The following is a 24,209-nucleotide window of genomic DNA, read 5'->3' as shown; positions in this document are numbered from 1 at the left end:
AATGTATTATTTACTTACGAATAAACATATGGTCCCAACTCGTCCAAGATGGGTTTCGATCCATTGTTAAGAAACTCGTCAGCATTGGTAACATTATACACGTATACTCGCACGAAGGGCCGCACTGGAGGATGTGCCCACCAGTCGAACGTCATCGACCCGGGGCGAAGAACCAGCTCCTAGGACAGAGAAAATCTAATTATTATTTTTTCATAATTCGTTACATGTCATAAGGAGCAAGGTTCGCAATTACAGAATCGCAGGGCAGTTCCGAAAGTGGCCGAAAAACACCGTGGAAGGACTGATTGGCAAGCAGCAGCGCAAGATCGTAGGTGGCATTCTCTTATCTCAGAGGCCAAGGCTCACTTGTGGACGTTGCGCGTGCGGAGAAAGTAAAATAAAATGTGGAGAGCTTATTGCCAGTTCTTTTCATCTAATCTACGCTTTAGCGAGAACTGGCAGTAAACGTAGCTTTATGGTAGGGGAGCCCAAGAGGGGATTTCGGGATTTACTAAAGCGCGGCAGATTAATATATAGGGGGATACCTTGTACCCGGTTAAGTACCTCCACAAAATATGAGGCCCATATATAAGGCCGCCAAGGAAGGAGAAAGGATCAGATTAGTAAAAAAAAATTGACCATCAGAAATTTCCGAGCGCGTCAGATTAAGGTAGGGTGAGTTAATTACATCCTAAAAAGTGTATATTCCACTAATCTGACAATTTGAGAGTGACGGAAATAAAGGGGAGGGCAACAAAGTTGTAAAAAAAAAACGTCATCTCGACATTCTCGAGCGTAGCTAAATTTTTTTTTATTTTGAAGGAAATCATTCAAGAATAATGAAAAATATATAATCTGACGATTTCCGCAAGCCGAAATAACAAAAATTCGTCGATAAAGTTAAAATGCGTGCAGCTGCGTGATGCCTACATTTCCTTAAACTGATCGGAATCTACTAAGCGGCGTTCTAAATATTTCCCTTAAAATTACATTTCCTGTGAATTTGAACCGATTCGGACCGATAGATTTTGAGAAATTTTGAAAAATCTTAAAAAAATAAGAAATTTTTTTTTTTAAAGTGGTTTCTTTATCGATCAACTTCAAAAACTAATCCGCCTTTGAGCTTAAAAAACCACGTCGATCGCCACCAAGCTGGTCAAAAGTGGTTGATTCGTTCGAGAGATATCGTGAACGAAAGAAACCCGAAAAAGTGTTTTTTCGGGATTACTCCGAAATTTGTGGTTCGATCAATTAAAATTGCTAAATTACTTATGAGGATGATAAAACTGCGTCGAATGCCGCCAACCGCGTGAAAATTGCTTGATCCATTCAAAAGTTATTGCGGTTTGAAATTTCCAAAAATAGTGTTCTATGAAACTTCTATCAGACTTTCGAGCTGGGAGAGCTCAAATGCATAGAAATGTTATTTCTTTGAACTCAGCGAGCTCAAAATATCAATTTTAAGCGCCCAGGAATGGAATTAGCGGGAAGTTGCAGGGATGATCCTTTAGGTGAACCGTTTTTCTAAATTGTTTTTGGCAGATCAGGCGAATCCCTCTAGATAATCGTCAGATTATGAGACAGTACGTTTAGAACATAAAGATGAACCACATATATTTTAATCTGACGCGCTTGAGTATTTCAAAATTGCATTTTTTTTTTGCAAATTATGAAAATGGCCTCGGGTTTGCGTCCCATCGAAATCGTCAGATTAGTGAATGAGAGCTTTTTTTTGGTGCACTTAACACTCCCTTAGAAAATCTGACGCGCTCGATTATTTTTATTTTTTTTTCATTTTCAACCCTTAAATACAACCACCCGCATCATGCAAACGATCAGATTAACATACGTAAATTATTAAAAATACGTAGGGCATTGATGCTATCAATATCTGACGCGCTCGAGGATGTCCATGCAACAGTTTTTTTTTACATATTTAACAATCTATAGCCGCTTCCCCCACCGATGAAAAGGTATATATCATATAACATTTTTTTCTTCTTATTATCTAAGCTTTGCATCCCAATAGGTCTCTACGACGCTCGAGTAAATCCCCATTTAGCATCGTGGGCTCCCCTACCAAGAGACATTTGACTTTGACGTTTGTAAGTGTACGTACGTAGTATACCTACCCTTTTGAAAGTTACAAACTCAAACTCAAAATATCTTTATTCAAGTGGGTAACCAAGTACACTTTTGAATCGTCAAGTTAAATTAATCGTAAATTTACATTTACTACCAGTTCGCAAGTCAAGGGCGTAGAGCGGGTAAGAAGAACTGGCAAGAAACTTACCGCCACTCTTTTTAATCGCCATGTATTGTCATATAAATTGTTTGAACTGGAGCAATTCAATCCCAAGGATTAGGATCATTTAAGTAGTCCTCAAATTTATAAAAAGCTTTGTTGATTAATTTTCGTTTAACGAGGGCTTTGAATTTATTTAGTGCAGACTACAAAAAGCTTACAAACAAACCAAAATATTCGTCATGTGCTTATATATAAACTCATACGATAATATCAGAGTGAAACATTTAGCAGAATGTTATTAAGTTAAAAATATGAGTTGAAAAATATTTTTTATAAAAAAAATATTGCCAAACATTTTTCCTTCAAAAAAAAACTTGCAATTTTACACACCGTGAAATATCCGAGATATTATGTCGAAAGCTCGTGGGACCGTTGATAATCGTCTAACCTTAACCCAGATAGAACATTATTCTCTTTCACGCGGCTTTGTTGATACTAATCCGTGTGCACTACCTTCTGTCTTATATTAAAGATAGTATATAAACGTGTACTTCACATTTAAAGAAAACTTCGTAAACGAAAAATGCAATTTATATAACTTGGAACTCGACTTTTAGTTGCCTTTCGCTAACGACGATTGCTTAACACTCGAAACGTTGTCAATGTAAATAGTGTCAATTACATTTATATCCATTTAAGATGTTTTATTTAAAATACATATAAATAATCCTAATTGTACAAACTAATTAGATTTAGGAGTTTTCATTCACAAGGATTAGTAGCATTAGTATTTTTGTTTTAATGCCATATAAGAACTATTTAAATGCTTTCTCTTTGAAATAATAGTGTGTTATAGAATATTTAATTATATTTTAAGTGAGCCTATAAATTATTTAAAATCGCGAAAGTTTGAGACGATGAATCGAGTTAGTGAACTCACGCATATTTAACTGAATTTCACTTAGGTAACTCTTATACAATACAGTAATAACTATTTAGATAATCTGTTCGTATTTTCTACTGTAAAACTAAGATGGCACCAGAAGCTAAAGTTAAAAAAGAATGATGGTAAGACATAAAGATGAGAAAATTTTGTTTCAAATTCTGACAATATTGTCTTATTTATATCACTTAAGAAAAAGTCTATGTATTTCAGTGACAATCAAAAACAATTTTGTAAATTTACTGAAGAATAATTTTGATATATGTGCGTTAATACTAAATATCTCGTGGTCCAAAGTCCACTGATCATACACCTAGAGAGACAAAGATTTATTTTTATTAAAATATTTTTATAGCATTACCATATGCAAATATTACACATTTTCTTTACGATATTAAGAGAACAAAATATTATTAAATCTCATCTACTCAAAAAAGGTTCCAAATTTTTTTAAATTTGGAACGTGGATACTGTTCTTAATTGCTTTCGTAACCGAGATCGGTAACGTACGAAAACGACTGTCAAAAAAATCCGCCCGCGAAAAATTATCATTGTATAAATTAAAATTGATCATATGCTGACAAGTAGTTTTATTAAATGTACCTATAAGTTACGTTAAATTTACTTACATGATCTATAAACAGCCGAACCCATGTGCCGAAGAATATAGCGCAGATGATACCGACTAATAAGAGCACCACCGCTGACGCGAGCACGAACCCTGGAAAGAATATATGTATTATTATTAAGTTAAGTAAGTATCAACACAACTAACACGGTTTTCAAAGTAAAGTGCAAAACCGTGCCAGTAACGGTCATCGTAAAATAAACTAATTCTAACTAATAGATTAAATAGTATATTTTGAAAGTTACTGTATACAATATGGGGTGCAAATTAAACATATTAAGTTTCCGTTCTCAGTAACTTGTAATAGCGATACTTTTTGTATGCATTTTCGATGTAGCACAATGCTAATGTCACAACATTAGGATCGAAACAATAAAAAAATCCTTAAGTATGTCATCATAATCCTTGGGTAATAATTAATAATTCTTAATTATAATTGCCAAAAAACGGTTACATCTATTAAAATATGTCCGTGCGTAAGAACCTATAAAAAATATGTTTCAACTTCCAACTCCAAAAGATCACAGTTTTACTTTGTGCCTTGCACAAGTCCCGGGTAACGCTAAAACGCTTTAAGTAAAGCTGGAGATTTATTTTTTTATTTAGAAAAAAAAACTGTGTTAGGTACTCAGGAACAATGTTGCATTCTAACGGTAAGAGAATTTTTGAAATCTGCCCAGTTTTTGAGGTTATTTAATTTTAAACAAAGTACATCGGTCAATGTGCTTTAACAATATGACATCTTGTCAAACGTTACACATTGTGCGCCAAAAGGTCATACCAACCGCAGCTCAAAATATCAAGTATGTAAATACTAAGCGTATTTTTTTTTGGACCACAAAATCAGGACATACACACGATACAGACAAATTGACGTACACACAAAAAACATGTACGTCAATTTGTATATTATAACATAAAAAGTAACATTAAAATAATTACACGTATTATGTTTATTATAACATAAAAACTATATATAAACTACTGTGTAACTAACTTGCCCGTTCAATTCAAACGTGACAAACTAATATGTTTTAGAATCAGCATTTTACAATAGGCAAACGTGCATTTTTGCAGTCAATTCCGACCTTAATAAATTGTTAATTTCATTATTTATTGCTAATTGATTTTTGATGATCACTATAACGCTATAAATTTTTCAGACTTATAAGGGTTCGTAATTCTGGTTTGATTAATTAAGTATCTAAGCTATGAAGGCCAAAATATTATAATCGCTTAAATGAAAAGATTAACTTCAACAATGATTTGTGTGTTAAAGAGAAACCACGAAGACGCAGGAAAAAACTTAGCTCTGTCACCTCACACGAATTGTACATACAATATATTATTATCTTTATTTAAGCAATATATCTTTTTATTGAATCGTGTGTTCTGAAGGTCAGTTATTTCAACAATTAAGACATACATATATATAATTCTTAATACAAGTTTTTGTGAGGTTTTATTGAAAATATTTTGAATGTCGCGAAACAAAAAAAACAACGACTGACGCATGCAACAGAAGTTATAAATACTTTTTTTATTTACTTTTTATAAAAATCCAGTTTTTTGATTAAGTACCTTCTATGCCTGACAAACGTGATTAACTTTTGTGCCTAAGGCATGGTGGTTTCCTCATGATGTTCTCCCTACGAGCGAGTGTTAAATGGGCATATATAAAAGTCCGTTGGTGCACAGCCGGGGTGAATGTACGACCTCAGGAGTAAGAATCGCACGCTGAAGCCCCTAGGCCAACTCTGCTTTACTGGTCTGGTTTCTATTAAAGCCTTAGACAAAAACCTGCTAATAAAATATGTTTGTTGGATCTCGTACTTAAGGATTTGGGTGTTTGGGTGTTTAGTTGTATTTTTCTAGCACTAAATTAAAACAAAATGTTAAATACAAGGCATACAACAGAGATTCTGTAAACACAGCGGGTTGCATGTCTGAACAAACTTGTTTTACTAAAGCGCGCCATAGACGGACCGCATGTTGCAGTCAAGAACGACTGCAACATGCGGTCGCCGCACGGCGATCTGCAGTTTCCATACTAAATTCATATTCGCAATACACGGACCGCTCGAACAGTTCCTGAGCAAACCGCATGTTGCAGTCGTTCTTAACTGCAACATGCGGTCCGTCTATGGCCCGCTTTAGTTTTCTTCATTCACTAACGTCTAATGTCGATATAAAGGTTCTATTTTATTATTTTGTTCTATTCAATTTGTATAATACAAATAAGCATTTGAATTAATAAAAAAATAAAAAGTGCGAGCGTACAAAGTACACATGTCAGAAGTGAAACTTCTTTGTAAATTAATTATTGAGTAATTAAGCTGCCCAAATCCCATAATTTAATTTTGCCAGTCTTTCTATATTAATGAATGATATGATAATGATAAGGCTAATTAAAAACCAGAACTAAAATTAGTTGTTGTTATGTATATGGAAATAACACCATAAATATGGTAAGAATTACCAAATAATATAACAAATTAATTATTATCATAATTGCTAACTTATGTCCACATTTTCTACAATAGCCAACTGGGTCGTAGCAAAAAAGGTCTTGGTTCTGTGCTCTTATAAAAATAAATAACAATAACAAACACCATCGATGTTCAAGTCTCAATCGCTCTCTCCCTTTTCTTCGACAAAAACGCTGTACATCTTTGTGACGTTCCGTATAAATTTTACCCTCATGCGCCTAAAGAAGTTCAAAAATTCATTGGAAAATTCACAAAAATATATTACAAGTACTAGAGCCATCTATGTTCCTGATCAGTACGACAGAGAGCGCTGGAAGTTTCATTTAGAAGGTCAAGACTCTTTTTGGGGCGCAGAACCAGCGGAGTGTAAATGACTATAAAAACATCCTAATGTCTTCAAATGTGGCAATAAAGTTTTATAATATATTATACAATTACTATTTTCATCGAAACACACAAATATAATCTCTATTTTCCTATCATTTTAAACAGTTAAAACAGCGCAAAACAATGTAAATTATTCGCGTAACTGTAAAAGTCTCGCCTTACATCTCAAGACAAAACAATTTTAAGTTACAACATTAGATGAAATGCTAATTATTACACGCTTAATATAGAATAGCTAATTCGACAAACTAATTCGGTAATCATACACAATAGAATTGATTTAAACAACCAATTTTAGTCGGTCACGGTGACACAAGCGGACACGTATTTCACGCCACTTCACAGATGGATGACCGTGTCACATATATTTCCTTTTTGCGTAATGTTAGCCTCTACTTGGAGACAACGATGTATGACTTAATAAATAATTGCCAGTAATAAAAAAATAAATTCATATTAATAAAGCTCATTTGTGTTAAACAGTATTTTTTTGACACACACCAGCCTTGCGATTCTGTAACTCACTTTTCGAACTCTCACAGCGATTTTCACAGCGGCGGTCGCGCTCAAATCAGCCGTGAAGCAGTCATTTTACGATTTGGCATTCTGATAAACAATAAACTACAAGCTCCCTCCGCTTGTCAAGATGTAATGTGAAATTGCTTAACAGAATACCATGAGATACCAAAAATTACGTGAGTGACGAAGGGAGCGTTGTTAGTGCGAGGTGAACTCACGGATTTACAGAATCGCACGGCAGAATCTTTGCTATTCAGAGACTGGGTGAGCTATACTCACTAAAACTCGAGTAGATCCTACAAAGCCACGTTACAGAGGCTCCGGGGTCACTCTCACTTTCTACCGGAATGTGTTAAACAGCCTACTTACGTCTTTATTTTGTTAGAATGTTTTAGGTTTTGGTTTTAAAAATGGTGATTTCCATTTCGTTTCTCCGCTAAAACATTTACAGACCTCGTATATTGTAAGCGCTTTAGTTGCATATTCAAACACTTTTAAAACGAATTGCACATTTTCATATTTCCCCATACAAGCTGATAGCTATTACTTAATATCACAATCATTAAGGCTACGTAACGAATAACGATTGCTAAAGATCGATGAAATGCCAAGTGAATGAGCCACGCAAAAAGCAACTTTCTCACACTACTGGCTACGATTAGTATGAAGCTGCAAGATATTATGCACGTGTAACATATTTTATTGTTAATATTGAACGCACTTTAAATTCACGTAAAATAAGTAATTTTATGTTTTTAAAGAATCCCCGCAGGAGCTGCTATGAAAGGTCTTACAATATATGTATAATGTATATATACATTATACATATATTGTTGTATATATATATATATATATACAAAAAATGTTTGACATTTAATTAGTTTGACGCCTATTTACGGACAAAGAACATCTTAATTTATTGAACAAAAATTGCACCAATAAATATAATATTTCTAATAATTATATTATATATATTATAATATATTTGTAAAATAATCTTTATAAATATATTAAAATTACATACAAATTGTACAAAACTATTAAAATGTCATACGGTTTTATCCATTCCACAGGGCTAATCCATGGTTGGTTTATCAACATTGTATCCAGAAGTCCCAGATAATACGTCCGGCCGTGTTAATGTTTAAATACCTCATGCCATCAAATCACTTGTAAAGCAAAACGATGTATGCGAAAATATCTGTGTGATTCACGGAACTTTGGAAACAAAGAATGTTCAATGGATTGCAAATAATGCAGTAATAAGTTTCACAATCGAATCACTACTAATATTCTAAAAGACAGAATATGTAAATTACTAAGCTAGCAATTATTATTTTACAAATGATTGTCGTATTATTGAGGAAACTTAGGTAGTCAATTTTATTTTCGGAATCGGAACATCCTTACATTTTGAATAAATAAAACCAGTGTCCTACAACCCTTGCTATCATAGATTTCTTCTCTTGCCATCTTCTGTCCCGCTGTCGTCGCAGTCTCAGGATAAGATTAAGAAACTTACCCCGTGACTGCGAAATACTTTTTTTATAGAACAGGGGCCAAACCGCAGGAGGGCTCACCTTTTTGATACGCAATGACAGATAGCTCGCAAGCCGACAGGCTATGAATTTACTCCTAAAATGTATGGCTTTGACACACAGTAGTCCTACTACTACTACACTAATTTCCTCGCAATTCCCTTCTTCACCATATGTGCAAGTCAAAGGAAATATAGCTGGAGAAAGCAAGACAATAGAAAATCGTGGAATGCCTTAGAAGATCCACATAAATATAAATACAACATTTTAATGTATCGCTAATTAAAGAGATAAATTCAATATTATGAAAGCTAAATGGATTATTTAAATGCTATATAGCAGCCGCAAGGTTTTCACAAGTCTAACAGCGTACTGTTTGGTTTTCTTCGAAACGTATTATGCACGACCAGGAAATCCATTGTTAATTGCAACGACACATACTTAATATACATGTTCGTGCCAATTCTGATAATATACCATTCGTTCTGAGCCGAAGTTATCGAAATTTATTACGATTTTCAGTATGTATACAGTTTGACGAAAGGTAACCAAATTATTTTTTGCTTTCAACTTTTTTTTTATGTAATACTAGGCAAACGGGCAGGAGGCTCACCTGATGTTAAGTGATACCGCCGCCCATGGTTACTCACATTGTCAAAAGGCTCGCAAGTGCGTTGCCGGCCTTTCAAGAATTGGTACGCTCTTTTCTTGAAGGACCCTAAGTCAGATGGGTCCACATAGTGGTGGTGCGCGGCAAAAACTGCCTTAGAAAACACTTAGTTGTGGAACGACAGACGTCGAGGTGATACTGATGGTATATTGACTTAATTAGTATAATGAAGATAACAAGGTTTTTTTTTGTATAGTAACAAAGAGAACGTTCTCTTAAAAGTGACAGTGTATATGTATTCAGTTTTTTTTAATCTTATACAAATGGTCGAAAGGGTTAAAACACTATATATAATATAGAGTATATCCTCTGGCCATATAAACATAAATATGATGGTGAAAATGTATATAAAAGAATATCTTATATAATTCTTGCTTTATGTAACCTCTCGTTGACGTGTCCTTAACATTTCACTTTCGTACAACCAACTAATTTCACTTTGAAATTTCTGCATCGCCGACTGTCCCAATGTGGTACATTGAATGTAAATAAGGTCATACAAACTTTAATTTCGATCATGCAGGAATATCTATTTTTATGATGTTAATATATATATATCTATTCTTTATAATATAATATAATATAATATAATATAATATAATATAATATAATATAATATAATATAATATAATATAATATAATATAATATAATATAATATAATATAATATAATATAATATAATATAATATAATATAATATAATATAATATAATATAATATAATATAATATAATATAATATAATATAATATAATATAATATAATATAATATAATATAAACATTTTTGAAAATTTCTAAATTAAACTGGACACAGAGTTATGGGATATCAAGTTCACGTGTATCTGTGCACATACTACATACTTGATGTTCTGAGATCTGTCTGACTTTATTAACCGAAAAATCATAAATGTTGAAACGCCGAGTTTATATAAGAAGTTTTATTTAAATATTTGTATAGTAGTATAGTATAAACATGCAAAAATAACATGTCAAAGACTGAAGTGGCAATGGGTGGGTTGGTAAGAGATGAAAAAAAATGGACAAAGAAGGTAACAGAGTTAGACCCTAGGGATGGAAAGAGAAGTGAGGGAAGGCAGGTGAGGCGTTGGAGGACGACATAATAAGGTTACCCGGGGTAGAATGGCATAGCAAAGATTAGTTGTAATAATAGTAAATAATGAACAATAAAATACTCTAGACTAAGTACAGCAATAATAAATCTTTTGTAGTTTTGAAATCCCGTAAACGAAAATAAAAATTCTTATTCTATAGTATAGATATATAGCATCTAATTCTACATATAGCGTCCAAGAGTTACACCCATCTAGAGAAACAAATGAAGGAAAAATAAACAGGAAATATATTTAAGAAAAACTGATTGTTGTCACAAGGTAACTACTTAATATTAACGATGATTGAATTTTTATTGTTTTTTTTGTCTGTGTTGTTTTAATAATGGTTCTCTTAGGGTAAGATTCACAGTCAAGGCCTAGCGGTATTACTCGTACCTCTGTATAACAAAACCAGTAAAGATTTGACATTCAGGAATCATATACGCGCCTTTGACCCTGAATTTTACGCCTATACAAAAAAATATCCCTCAACTAAAAATCTCTATAAGCAACTATAAAGTCCCTAACAACGTAAAATTAATATAGTCAATATTAAGATATACACTAAATTAGCCAGACTATGTTTTTTTCAAGTAACTAAAAGTATTAATTAAAAGTACATATACTATCTGTAATAACAGGTAACATAAATCATTAAGGATGTAACGCGGTAGCTAAATCGCTTACAATCGATGTTTTTACAGGCCACCCTAGCATGGAAAAAAATTGAAGGCTAAAGTGCAAGAGCTATATTAATAACAAAAATTACATGTCACAACATACAATAACAAAATATATAATTCCTAAACTCAAATAAAAAAGCCTCAAAGCTAATTATTTATCTATAAACTTTAAGATAATACATAATACTTCTTGGAACTGTAAAAGTACCTTTTAAAGTAAAATGCCCGACATATTATGATGACATAAGTATCCATTCGCGAGTTTTACCAAGCGAATGAACTTGTTACATTAATTTAATTTCTTCAACTTTAATCAGAGCGTGACAACTCTCTTACAATCACAAATTCTAGATGTTCAGATATAACGCATTATTTTATACTAAGATATAAGAAAGACGAATGTGAATCATATTAATAGAGATCTTGCTTTGTACTTTATACGAGTGAAACATTTATTTCGGATACAAAAACTCATATAATTAGTTATATATTTCTTAAATAAATTAAATATATTACAGCCTAGCCCGCTGAATGATACAGATGTTTACGTAGATATTTGGACTTTTGAATGATTGAATGACAAATTATTATCTATTATCGCTATTGTGTTAGCGTTTTAATATATATTCCAAAAATATTGGGCTATTTACGAAATAAACAATTTAATTTTTATTTATTTAACACATGACCGCAAAATTCAGTACAAATTATAATTATGAGGGCAACGGGCGGCCTTATAACTTTCGAGCGATCACTTCAAGGCAATCTTTTCAGTTAAAAATTAAATTAAATAAGGTGAGCAAGTAGTGCGCTACATAAGATAGACTTGAACACTATATTTCCGTCTAAATTGCATTATTTTAAATACGTTCTTATTTATACTATACGCTTCAATTGGCCAAAGAACGGTTTGTCACGTTTATATTCTGACGATTAAATATCTAAAACTTACAAATTCTTTATGAAAATAGGTGTGTCGTTAGGACAATAATATTTCTACGCAAAGTAACTGGCTAAGACTAGAATCGTAGACATTCAGTGTTTGGCAGTTAACGCATTTCAACCTCAATAGTTAGAACTAGTTACAATGTTGTGTAACCGAGTAAGCAGCGGTTTGCTGGATCACAAGAAATAATATTGATAGTGTTCAACAACAGCACACAAACATCTTATTATATTTCTGTCTCTCTTTTCTATGCCTTTATGATTTAAATTCTTAATAATTTTATTACTAAACACACGTTCGTAGAACTAAGCATTTTCAAGTCAAAAATATCCTAGGGTCCTCTGGTGTATAAAAACTTTTGTTAAGCTATTCGACTAGTGCACATCCTGTCACTTGTCTCTCTTGGTCTCACATTTCACTGATTGGGAAAACAATTGTATTGGATTGTTAGAGTAAATTCGAATGTTCACCAGGATCAAATCAAAAACGCTAAGTAGGTGAAAATGCTAATAACAATTCACGCTCAATATGAATAGGCAAAGACAGATAAGAGTTATCGCATACGTTCAGGGCCTTGGAATAACTTTTGAAGAATTTTTCTGAGTATTACCATCAGCCAGCCATATTCTTTGATGTGTTCTCTGAATTAGTTGGCGAATACTTGACTGTATCAATCTTTATGATCACTTATAGCTTATGGATATTGTAACGAGACAAAAAAAGTATAAATATTTCATATTTTGGAACAATTATTGATGTATTATTTCATAAGTTCTCCCCAAGTTGAAGAAATAATCGTGTGTACGAAAATATATATGGAATACTTGATGTAATTCAACTTAATAAAGACTCGTCCTATAGATAAAGGAAGAGTCACCCCGTAGCTCCTTAGTCCAGGATCATAAACTAACGGGGAGGACTTCCAAAAGTAGTTTTGAGTAGTTAACTAAAGAAGTGTTTAGCAGTTGTTTAATGGATATCTTACTAACATTTAACTTTTGGCTGATCTTAGGCGATATATTGTATTGTGGGCAACCGCATATAACCTATTTTAGTTGTGGTCTTGTAATAAAATATATTATGCTATCATATAACTCAATAGAACGAATCGCTAACACTGAACCAATATTGATGCAAGTGAGAAAAACGTTTTGTAAGTGATGGTAAAGTCACGAGCATGTTGTTATATTTTAAGGCGTGAATAAATACTTAAATTTACTACGGGTGTACCGTGTACCGTGATAAGGTCGTATTTATATGTACACTAGCTGACCCGGCAAACGTTGTTTTACTATGTATATTATTTCTAGGAAACATTTGTTTAGTTTGAAAAAATAACTATTTACTATACTAAAAAATAGGGGTTGATCTTATAGAGGTGAAAATTAGGGGTAGTATGTATTTTAGTATGCTGTATCATAAAAAAATAAAAACAAAAAAATTGTCTAAAAAATAAAAACAAAATTTTTGGTGTGGATACCCCTTATCACTGAGGGGTTTGAAAGATAGATAGTAGCCAATTCACAGACTTACTGGATATGCATAAAAAATTTCATAGGAATCGGTCGAGCTGTTTCGGAGGAGTATGGGAACAAACATTGTGATGCGAGAATTTTATATATTAGATTATCAATTAGGTAAGCAAGGAAGAAAATAAGCTCATGACCCAGTCTTGCTGTAGTAAAATAAAAATATTTCACAAAAAATAAAACTTTGTAAGTATACAGATTCTATATAAAAACTGGAGAACCAAGATTCTACATAGTGAGTGTTGAACCTTTAGTAATATGTTTACATAGCTATCATGAAAAGGGAATAACATTTGGCAAAATTCATGGGGCTGTAATTAATTACTACTTCTACTACTTACTACGAAAACTCGACATTAGCAAACTAACTTCATGCACAAATAACGTTGAACACCTCAGTGAAACCGTGACCAAACAAATTATTAAGCGGGACATTTTCTAATTTAATAAAAAAAATCGTTTAAAAACGCGTTAAAATCGTTTACACTGAATATTCCCAATTTGTTAATATAAAATATATCAGTGAAATGCAATAATCATATTACCTTTGCGTACTGAAATTCAAATTTTCTACCCAATAAAAACGGTGTCAATGGATATTTAATGGTCGAATACTTCAATACGAACGACAAACCAAGGCTACCTGTTACATTTTCATAATTAGAAGTGAGCATAGACAATAACTACTGTGCAATAGTATTTCACTATTCAAGGTAACACTAAAATATGAAAAAATATTATTCTAAAAGTAATAAATAAAATTCAAATAATTTTTAAATGAATATTTGTATTAATATAAAAGTGACCCTTATTAATTAAGAACGCTTAGGTCCAATAACGTATTTATGATCTATGTATTATTTTAAGCGAAATACATGAAAACGTAATGTAATGACGATCGAGAAGATTTCGAAGTATCGAAAAATACTAAGATGGATTAAGAAAGAATGAAGATTTAATAAGATATGATTTACAAAATTACTTTAACTTACCAAAACGACTGAAAAGAACATTACATATTAGAGAAGAATATATACCTTATTATTTAGATAAATCAAACACTTAATTAGATTAATTAATAAATTTAAATAAATTTGTTCTTCAAACGGCCCCAGGAGGACAGGAACACCAAATATCATCAAAATCGGTTCAGTAAACAAATGCCACATGAAAAAAGAAAATAATCACTAACTTATATCCCTCCTTTCGGACAAGTTCCGGAAAATCTTCATTTTCTGAAACGCAACCATAATGGTGCGCGCGCGCCGGCCGACTGACCAACGGTCACTTTTAATGAAATTTTGTTATTCTTTCACTAATGCTTTTGCGGTTTTCGTACTTTATCATTTTCGGTTAATATGAGCGAGATAAAATATTTTTAACTCGCCAACACCCATATTGCATTTCAATTCCAACTTCCGCTCGAGATTTTGTACATACTACAGAATAGGTGAGTTTTAGGATAAAATGATTTATGTTTAACATACTCTTTATCGTGTCTTTCTAATAAGAACTAGGCATATTTCAACATTAATGGTATGATCATGGTAACTAAGATCCCCAGAACTTTGGTATGTACCCCCAACACATGTAACCCCACACAAAAGACGAGGAACTTAGAATTATAATACATTACATGAATAGCACGCATATGACATATACATATAATAATGAAAACGCACGTAAAGTTATTTTATGGTATTTCACCTGGCTAAATATTTGCTTATCTCTTGAATAGAAGCCATTATCAATGATAATTAATTGCTATCCGCAATACAATGTGTTCACAAATGCAGAAACGGGTTGCTTCTACAAACGGAAAATTACCAAGTATTCCAACATTATACAAGAACATATTATGATAATCTATATATTTATCGTTATAGATTACAAATTGTAAAAAAATAAGAAAAACAATTTAGCCATAATTACGTTCTTAAATAGTATAATTTATGATAGCGCCATCTACTAACGGCACATTGAAGTTTGAGGCCTACTTAGTACTTACACTATGGAAATTATACTACGATACTTAATAGATATTTAATGTAGAAAGGCACAAAAAACAAACACTGACCAGTGTTTCCCAACCGTTTTTGTGCCACGCCCCTTACATTTTCTACAATTCTTATGCCCTACGTAACATATATAATTTTTATTATTAACAAATTTAATTGTTCACTTAAGAATAACTTAACTTAAATAAAAGTTTTAGGAAATTACTAGGTAATCGTTAACACAGTAAGTAACAAAACATTTTGAAACACTGAAACTCCAGAAAACCATACAAAAACTAGACAACTAAAAAAGAAATCGAAAGAAACTCATATTAAGAAATGTAAACTAACCAATTTGTTTTATGGTTTCATTACTAAAGCTTTAATAAAAATAATAAAGTAAAGAGTTATTTTAATAACATCACATAAAGTCTTCATCCGGAAATAATTTCAATAATTCGCTAAACGTATTTTAATACACGTCAATCATATCGAATAATAAAAAAACATTTAATTAATATTATGATTGACATTATATACCCTACCAATTAGTTACAGTATTAATTGCCATTTGATATGAAACGTTAGTTGTGAGTAAGGACAAAAGCTAATATATAGTTTTAATTTTAAAAAAGGCCCCAGGAAAGCTAACTAATAAGCACAATAACTTTATTTTTATATAATTAATAAGAATATGCCAATGTGTAAATGTCAACAGTTAGTCCTCCTAGGAAACAAATATCAAATTAAACCTTGGGTAGATCTAGAGAAAAACTACAATGCTTCTCAATGAACCTACTTATTTAGAATTTTCTTAATACATAAAGAATTTTTTTGCAATCCAGATGTAGATCCAGATACTCCTACGTGTCTATTAAATAAAGGGTCTAAGAGTAAGATTCTGAACTTTGACTTAGGTATAATAACATATAATACTTTTCTAGCAGACTGGAGTAATATCTACGTAGTTATCTATACTAATATTATAAAAGAGGTAAGTTTTATGAAGTTGTCAGGGTTACCCCTACCTACTTTACGTACATTGTAAATTTCCTTACCTTATTCCTTATTTTCCATTCCATAATTTATTTTTTAATTATTATGATTATTTTGGTTGTGTTCTGTGTGTGTGTTTCGTTATTAATAAATGTTATGTCTATGTCTACTGTGTCGATGATTATTCTATTACCAACGAAGGCCACGTTAATTGTGAATGTCATAGGTTATATATTAACGCCAAAATTAAAGATTTTTTCATTGTAGTGGGATTTACATATTAAGTAGGTTAAAAAAACGGTCGAATGGAAACGTTACTTAACGCTACCGTAACGATTAGAGATAGTTGATTGAGTTGTAGAGAAAAATTTAAGAGCTTGATTATGTCTACAAAAACCAACAACTAACTTTTATTTTAATAAAACAAGTCCTCTGCTACGTCTAACTCTCTGTCTCTGCTCTGCTAAAAATGCAGTAATTTTGAGGGATAAACTCAAAATTACTGCAGGGATTTTCCGCAGTTTATGGACATAATTTTTCATTATTTACGGGTCACGGTCACTGGTCGCTAGTCTATGAAAAAAATATGATTTTCAATTGAATGTACTAAATCTCGACATTAGTGTAAATTGTCCTTGTTAAGCGTCAACGTCCCTATTGACTGTTGTATTGAAATATTTGCTAAACACTACTCGTCTCGCAATAACTGTCCGAGATTGTTTGATAAACATTACAAAATATATTTCCGCATTAAACAAGGTTATTACATCTAGTGCCTTGTCTTCGAACGTTCTGTATTTTTTATTCAGAACCTTAATGGCATGGCACCTTGTTTTAGTTAGTTTTAATGAAAAGGTAACATCTTTAATTGGTTCAATCAGAAGAAAAACATTATCTAAAAATTCTTTATTAATTAAATACCAAGAGTCATCTGTGGCAGTATTTTCTAACAACACTGTTAATCTCGAAATGAAGAGTTAAGTAAACATTTAATAAATTCCGGTTCAAACCTATAAAAGTCTTTCAAAACCCTTCTTTCCTGGTACGCGATTAGAAACATTAAAAAAGAAAAACCCACGCAATATGGGTTTTCCAATTGCGTATAGGGAAAATTAAAACTATTAAGCGTAACCAAAACTTAATTAATTAATATTTTTTCTACTTTATGCTAAGAGGAAATAGCTTGTTAAATTCTAATAAAATTTTCCTCGTTCCATTATTGAAGCAAAGTATTAACACCTGAACTACCTCCAGCAAAAAATAAGAAGCACACACCTCAATCACATGACACTCGCAAAATGTGTCTGTAATGTCAAGAGCGATCATATAAAGTGCGAATTGAATATTAAAAATTCTAAATGTTGAACAGGTAGATACCCAAAACACATTTTATGTATTCTTGTTGGTAATAAACCATTGGGATTTTGGTTTTATTTTTAATGTTAATGTAATTTATCCTCTCAAGATTTGTTTGACGATTAACGTTTGTACAATACGTGGTAAAGCTTTTGTTACATTGTAACTTCACAGTATGTTTGACATTTGCCATTTCTGACATATATCATATTATCGAGGACAGCTATGGAGTGTATAAAACGTAGACTAAAATAGTAATTTGTAGCTGTGGTTAAACGCAACCATAGTAACAACGACGGTCCCATGTTTAGTCTACGTTATATATTTTAAGAGCAATTAGCCTAAGCTTGAGCGTACGTTTCAACCCAAAGGCCGTGCGTTCGAATCACGGCTGTGCACCATTGGACTATGTCCACATTTAACACCCGCTCGTAGGTTGAAGGAAAACATCCGAAGGCATGCATTTGTACTAAAATCGACGACATGTCAGCTAAAGAAATATCACGAAACATAACGAAATCAAAACACAAAAATTCTAGCGCCACTGGTAAAGATTTATTTCCTACCATATAGCAACCCTTATTTTGATGCTGTCAAAAACCGGAATTCATTGCTTTTTAGTACCTTCACAGTGACAAAAAACTCCTTCCATATAAGGATAAGTGTTAAATAAATATAAAACCTCTAAATACACAAGAGATTAAATTACTCGTGTCAAAAACGAGTTTTCATCTGACGTCCGCTTACAGTCTCATACGTCTAACCACTAAAAACCAAAATCGAGTACACAAAAACCTGTACATATTCATAAAACTCATTTTAGCAAAGGAAATTCGTACTTATGACGGCCAGGCGGTTTAGACCGCGGCCATAAACTTGTTTTTGGTATTCTTGGTACGAATTAAAAAACGATCATTGCGCTTACATATTTAATCATACCTTTTTTAAACATGCTATTTTCGTATGTTCCATGAATTGGTTCGACAGATTGATTACGGCATACCCCTGATGTTTAATTTTATTTTTGATTGACCGTTTAGAAATTGCAATCTAATATATAAAATTCTCGTGTCGCGGTGTTTGTGGTTAAACTCCTCCGAAACGGCTCGACCGATTCTCATGAAATTTTGTGTGCATATTGGGTATGTCTGAGAATCGGACAACATCTATTTTTCATCCCCCTTAATGTTAAGGGTAGTAGAATAAATATTTAGGGTAGACCCCTAAATATTTATTTTTTATTTTTAGATATTTTTTTCTGTTTATACTTTTTTATGATACAGCATTAAAAAATACATACAACTCGTAACTTTCACCCCTCTACGATCACCCCTATTTTTTATTATAAATAATATACATGGCAAAACGACGTTTGCCCGGTCAGCTAGTTTATATAGGTATATACATTTTTAGGTGGTTCAATAAATTAAGAATGTTAATTGCCCGTAATTAGAGGCGCTTTAAAGTTAATCTTTAAAGAACTTTAAAGGTTGAAAAAAATTTTTTTTGGGATGAGATCAATTTTTTTTACATGAGAAACTTGAAACAAGATGCACGTCGCCATCATACAGCCGTCCTAATATTAGTCTTTTAGGCCAAAATTTCTGTTTGTGTGCGTTTTATTTTCGGTAAAGTACGATCTCGATCGATCTCTGCGTTCCGTAAGCGGATAGGCTGGTTACCCATTCCTCAGTGACGTGATGCTCACGTTCTCCATCTCTTATATTCAAATAAGATATCAAATTTTCGGGAGCCCATTTACTTATATCAACTGCATATTTAAGTATGCAATGCAGTGTTTAAAAATAAATGTAAACAAGTAGTTGACGATGGTGGAAACATAAACTAGACACATTTTCTCTATCCGTGATGTCGTACAAATTTAACATCTATATACTAATACCATTGATATATATAACTCGCAGTAAATAAAAGTAGGTTACACGTTGTATAATTATTGTATACGTTATCTAAGTTAATTATTATCTAATTGGTTATAAATTATAAGGAGAATTATACACGTTTTAAAAACAATAACTATTATGTAACAAAGAGATTACTAAATAATTATGCATTTAAATGTATACAGAAAATACCCTCTAATAAAGATATTTTTACACTGATACTTATATATCTATACACAAAATAGTATGAAAATAAATACAGTAAAAACCACCAAGGAAATACGTGATTCATGGCGAATCACTCAAGAATGTTATTAAAAACCAAATGAATAGACACCAATCTTCAAAAATAATATACCAAAACCTCGCAAAAACAGTACAAACTGGCCAACTTACGTTGTAATATTATTATTATTACACAAAGTACATTTATTATTGCTATCAAATGTCAGCGAAGGTTTATTTTAACAGGTTTACGTGTTTTTACTTTTAACTAATTATGTAGAACAACATTTAATACTTTTGATACATATACATTTTATAAAGTGCCTTTATATGAGTACAAATAATTTTCTATATTTTTTTTAAAAAATAGCAAGAAAAACACGAACAAAGCCGCGAGTGATCAGTGTACAATGTTTACAATAATTATAGTAGTCAAACAATAATTCAGTGTTTTGTTCCATTGTTCACATACAATGAGATGGTTTCACAACGTTTAGGCGGTGAAGATAATCATTCTCACAAATAAGATATTATATCCTTTTATAAATGTCCTCAGTAACATCGTTTGTTAGATTAACGTTCTTGCTTTTTAAGTCAGCAGACTTAAAGATAAGTTAATAGACACCCGCAAAACCAGGAGGTTTCCAAACGTGTTGGCGCTAGAGGTACGCTTTTCTCTTCAAGGCCTCTAAGTCCTAGAATGGCAGCTGGTTCCATAGTGATGGTGGGCGGCAAGAAGTGTCTTAAAAAGCGTAAAGTTTAGGAGCGCTAGACGTCAAGGTGGAACGGGTGAAATTGCATTCTGTCTTGACGTCTGATGATGAAATATAAACAGGTATTAATCCGAAAAGTTCTTCGGAACACCTCCAATGATAATGCGAAAGAAGATCTATGAAGAAGATTTCTATATTAATAGGGCCATTTCTACCTATATCTTTTTTTTATGTTACAGGAGGCAAACGGAGAGGAGGCTCATCTCAATCAAGCCGCTCGGAAAGTGACTGGTCGTTGACGATTCTAATCGCTCTTTCTATATCTAATATAATATATAAGGGTATATAATAATACCAACTCGGATGATTCCAAAAACTTTAAGCTCTAGGAATCACATTCTACTGAACTGACTTCGTAGAAGATAAAACATATGGAACAATTTCTCTTAATTCCCAGAAATTACAGACAAATTTCTTTTTAATTTGCCTAAGACTTAGCGCACACTATGATATTAGACTTTGATAAACGGGAGTTAATGAAATAAATACAATGTCACGTGTCTGAATCTCACCCTAAGTCTACTGCTAGGAAACCTGTTTCTTAACCTTTTAGCAATTAAACTCTTAAAGATACAACGAACTAATAAAATAATATAAAATTGGCATGGATGGTCTAACCAGTTCTTGCCATTAATTATTCAAAATAATTAAATACTGAATATTTTAAAAACAAAAGTCAACGCATAAATGAATATTGAATTGATAAACAAAAAATAGATATAAATCTTAAAAGTTCCGTCAATCAAATGTGATCTTTGATATCAAAATAGGATGTTTGTTTCGTGGATACATAACAAAAACGGTTAATACTCAAATAAATAACTTATTTTATAGTATGCTAGCGACCCGCCCCGGCTTCGCACGGATGCAATGCTGATACTAAATTCAAAGAGCTATAGAGTATAGGGAGAACTGCGGCCTCCGACGCGCTGCGTCCCGCAATTATTAAATTTGTAATATCATCGAAAATATTCATTTAAATCATATGCTGTAAAGGGCCATATAAATCTATATTAAATCAACAATTTATTTAAGGTATTTAATTGGATAAGGATTTATGCTGTATTGGTTAAAATCGCTTCGAAAATTAGCCATTATTTGTCGTAAAAATGACAAAAAAAAGTTATTGTGGGTTATCCATAAGAGATAGACATATACCATCACGGACTTTTCTGTAGACCTTTTCAATGTGTACAATACTTAGTACATTATTTTGATAAAAATCGTAGGGTTCAGCAGCCTGCGTTTGCAATGTAAGCGGAAAAAATGTAATTATTTACGACATCACATTAGAAACCTCAAAAATAACACTACTTCTCCACTATTTAATGGATGTTATTATACATATAAACCTTCTTGAATCATTCTATCTATTAAAAAAAACTGCATCAAAATCCGTTGGGTAGTTTCAAAGATTTAAGCATACAAAGGGACATAGGGACAGAGAAAGCGACTTTGTTTTATACTATGTAGTGATAATTGTTATATTTACTTCAGTTTACGTGAATACACATTTAACATAAAACCTGCTTCCTTCTTTCGCTGACCGTACATACATTCGCATTTTAAAGAAGTATTTTTTTTTATTTTCAGCTAACGTAGCTACTTATCTAACAACCGCTTATATTCTTCCAATAGCATACCTTAACATGTCACAAATGTTCCAATACCTATATGAAACGTTCGGCTATTTAAAATTGAGTAAGATATTCCAGGCATAGCATCTGTCTCGATTATATTATATGCAAATTCTATGTCCAATTTAGTCATGAAGGACATAGAGCATACGTTTGAAGGAAGGAAAATACCTCCACAAGCAGACACACGTCAAAGCAGACGATTATCAATCTATGGTATCTAAATTTTGGAAATTAATTTGTAAATTTTCACTATCATATAGTGTTTTATTTATTTTCTACCAAGTGGTAGGCATCATTTGGTATGTGTAGTGTATAATGAAAGCAAGATGCCACGATGTGTTTATGCAAATCGTGTACGTTCACCTGACGAGGACGTGTTTAAAAAACCTGCTTTTTATCACTGGCAACTTCTAGTTGTAAGTACAAGCATTTAAAGCTTTTATCTTGGTCTTCAGAGTGCGTTAGGAATCTAATTTGCGATAAATAAACGACTTTTTAACTATTTATCGTAATTTTCAAATCCATTTATAGTCTTTATAATTCTGTGTTTTGTATATATTATTCTTAAAACTGGCCTTGCTCCGACCTTTGGATAATGAAATGCGACAAATGTACGACATTTAAAAATATTTATCCTTCTACTTAATTGTAATTATTATAAATCTGTACTTTTAATCAAGATATATAAAATGTTTATTTATTTATAAAGTAACGTATATTAAATGTATATTTATTTATAAAGTAACTCTCTTAAACGAGCCTGAGCGAGTTCTATATTTGCAAATATTACTTGAATTTTTTAAGGGCAAACGATTATGAATAAGTAAATTTGTAGTTACTTAGCTCTACGATTCTGCTTCGAAGATAATATTGAGCATAAACTTGTTTTTTGAACTCAAATGGATGTTCTTTGTTTTATGACGCCATTTAGTAGTAGTATTAGTATTTTGCTAATTAGTACCTAAGTTGTTTTGAGAAAATATAGAAATTGTAGGTCATTTTAAGGTAGGATTCGGAATTACCAAGCGGTAAGTGTGTACGCCAGTATGATTCACAAACGATAGTCATTCTTATGGCTAAGTGTTTATTCCTAAGATATAATTATATTATTTAAAAGACTAGTAAACTATAATCCATTTAGTTGATTACCCATCTTGTAACTGGTACGAATATCAAATTTGATTACAATTTAATTGATGTTAATTGGCCTAATCTAATAAACAAAAATTGAACAGGAAAAACTTAGAAGAAAATATATAGCCATATATCGAGACGTAATATAGGTGTGGGCCTGGGATTTTTTTTCACCACACGAGAGCAATGCTGGTCTACTGCACCGGGCGAGTCTCATCCTTGAGGACGTAGCTTCTATCCCCGGCTGTACACTAGGTAATAGACATTATTTGTATGCATTTAACACTCGCTCGTACGGTGAAAGGTGAAAATGTGTCAGGCACAGGCTGATCACCTACTTGCCCATTAGAAAAAAACGAATGATCAAGAAACAGATACAGAAATCTGAGGTCCAGACCTAAAAGTTTGTATGACCAGTTTTATTTATTTCACCAAACGTCTAGTCTTCAAAGGGTAAAACGAGCCAGTATACCTTCCAAAAAGAACCAATATCA

At 32.2% G+C, this 24,209-nt stretch overlaps 1 protein-coding gene across 2 annotated transcripts in view; it reads right to left on the bottom strand.

The window, feature by feature from the left end:
* Positions 1-24,209, bottom strand: part of LOC125054976 (lysosome membrane protein 2) — a 67,491-nt gene that overhangs the window by 16,083 nt on the left and 27,199 nt on the right. The window contains exons 1-3 of one of the 2 annotated variants that reach the window (XM_047657118.1): positions 14,883-14,955; positions 3,821-3,912; positions 19-179 (exon numbers count right to left, since the gene is read on the bottom strand). In XM_047657118.1, the coding sequence (XP_047513074.1) occupies positions 19-179; positions 3,821-3,912; positions 14,883-14,940 (311 nt within the window). In that variant the 5' untranslated portion in view covers positions 14,941-14,955. Of the gene's footprint in view, positions 1-18; positions 180-3,820; positions 3,913-14,882; positions 14,956-24,209 lie in introns of those variants that run through there. The other variant, XM_047657117.1, reaches the window with a different exon arrangement.

Source organism: Pieris napi, chromosome 13 (genome assembly GCF_905475465.1).
Source record: "Pieris napi chromosome 13, ilPieNapi1.2, whole genome shotgun sequence".
In the NCBI taxonomy this organism is placed as follows: Eukaryota; Metazoa; Arthropoda; class Insecta; order Lepidoptera; family Pieridae; genus Pieris; species Pieris napi.
The sequence above is the reverse complement of the archived record's forward strand: the minus strand, read 5'-3'. Positions and strand labels throughout refer to the sequence as shown.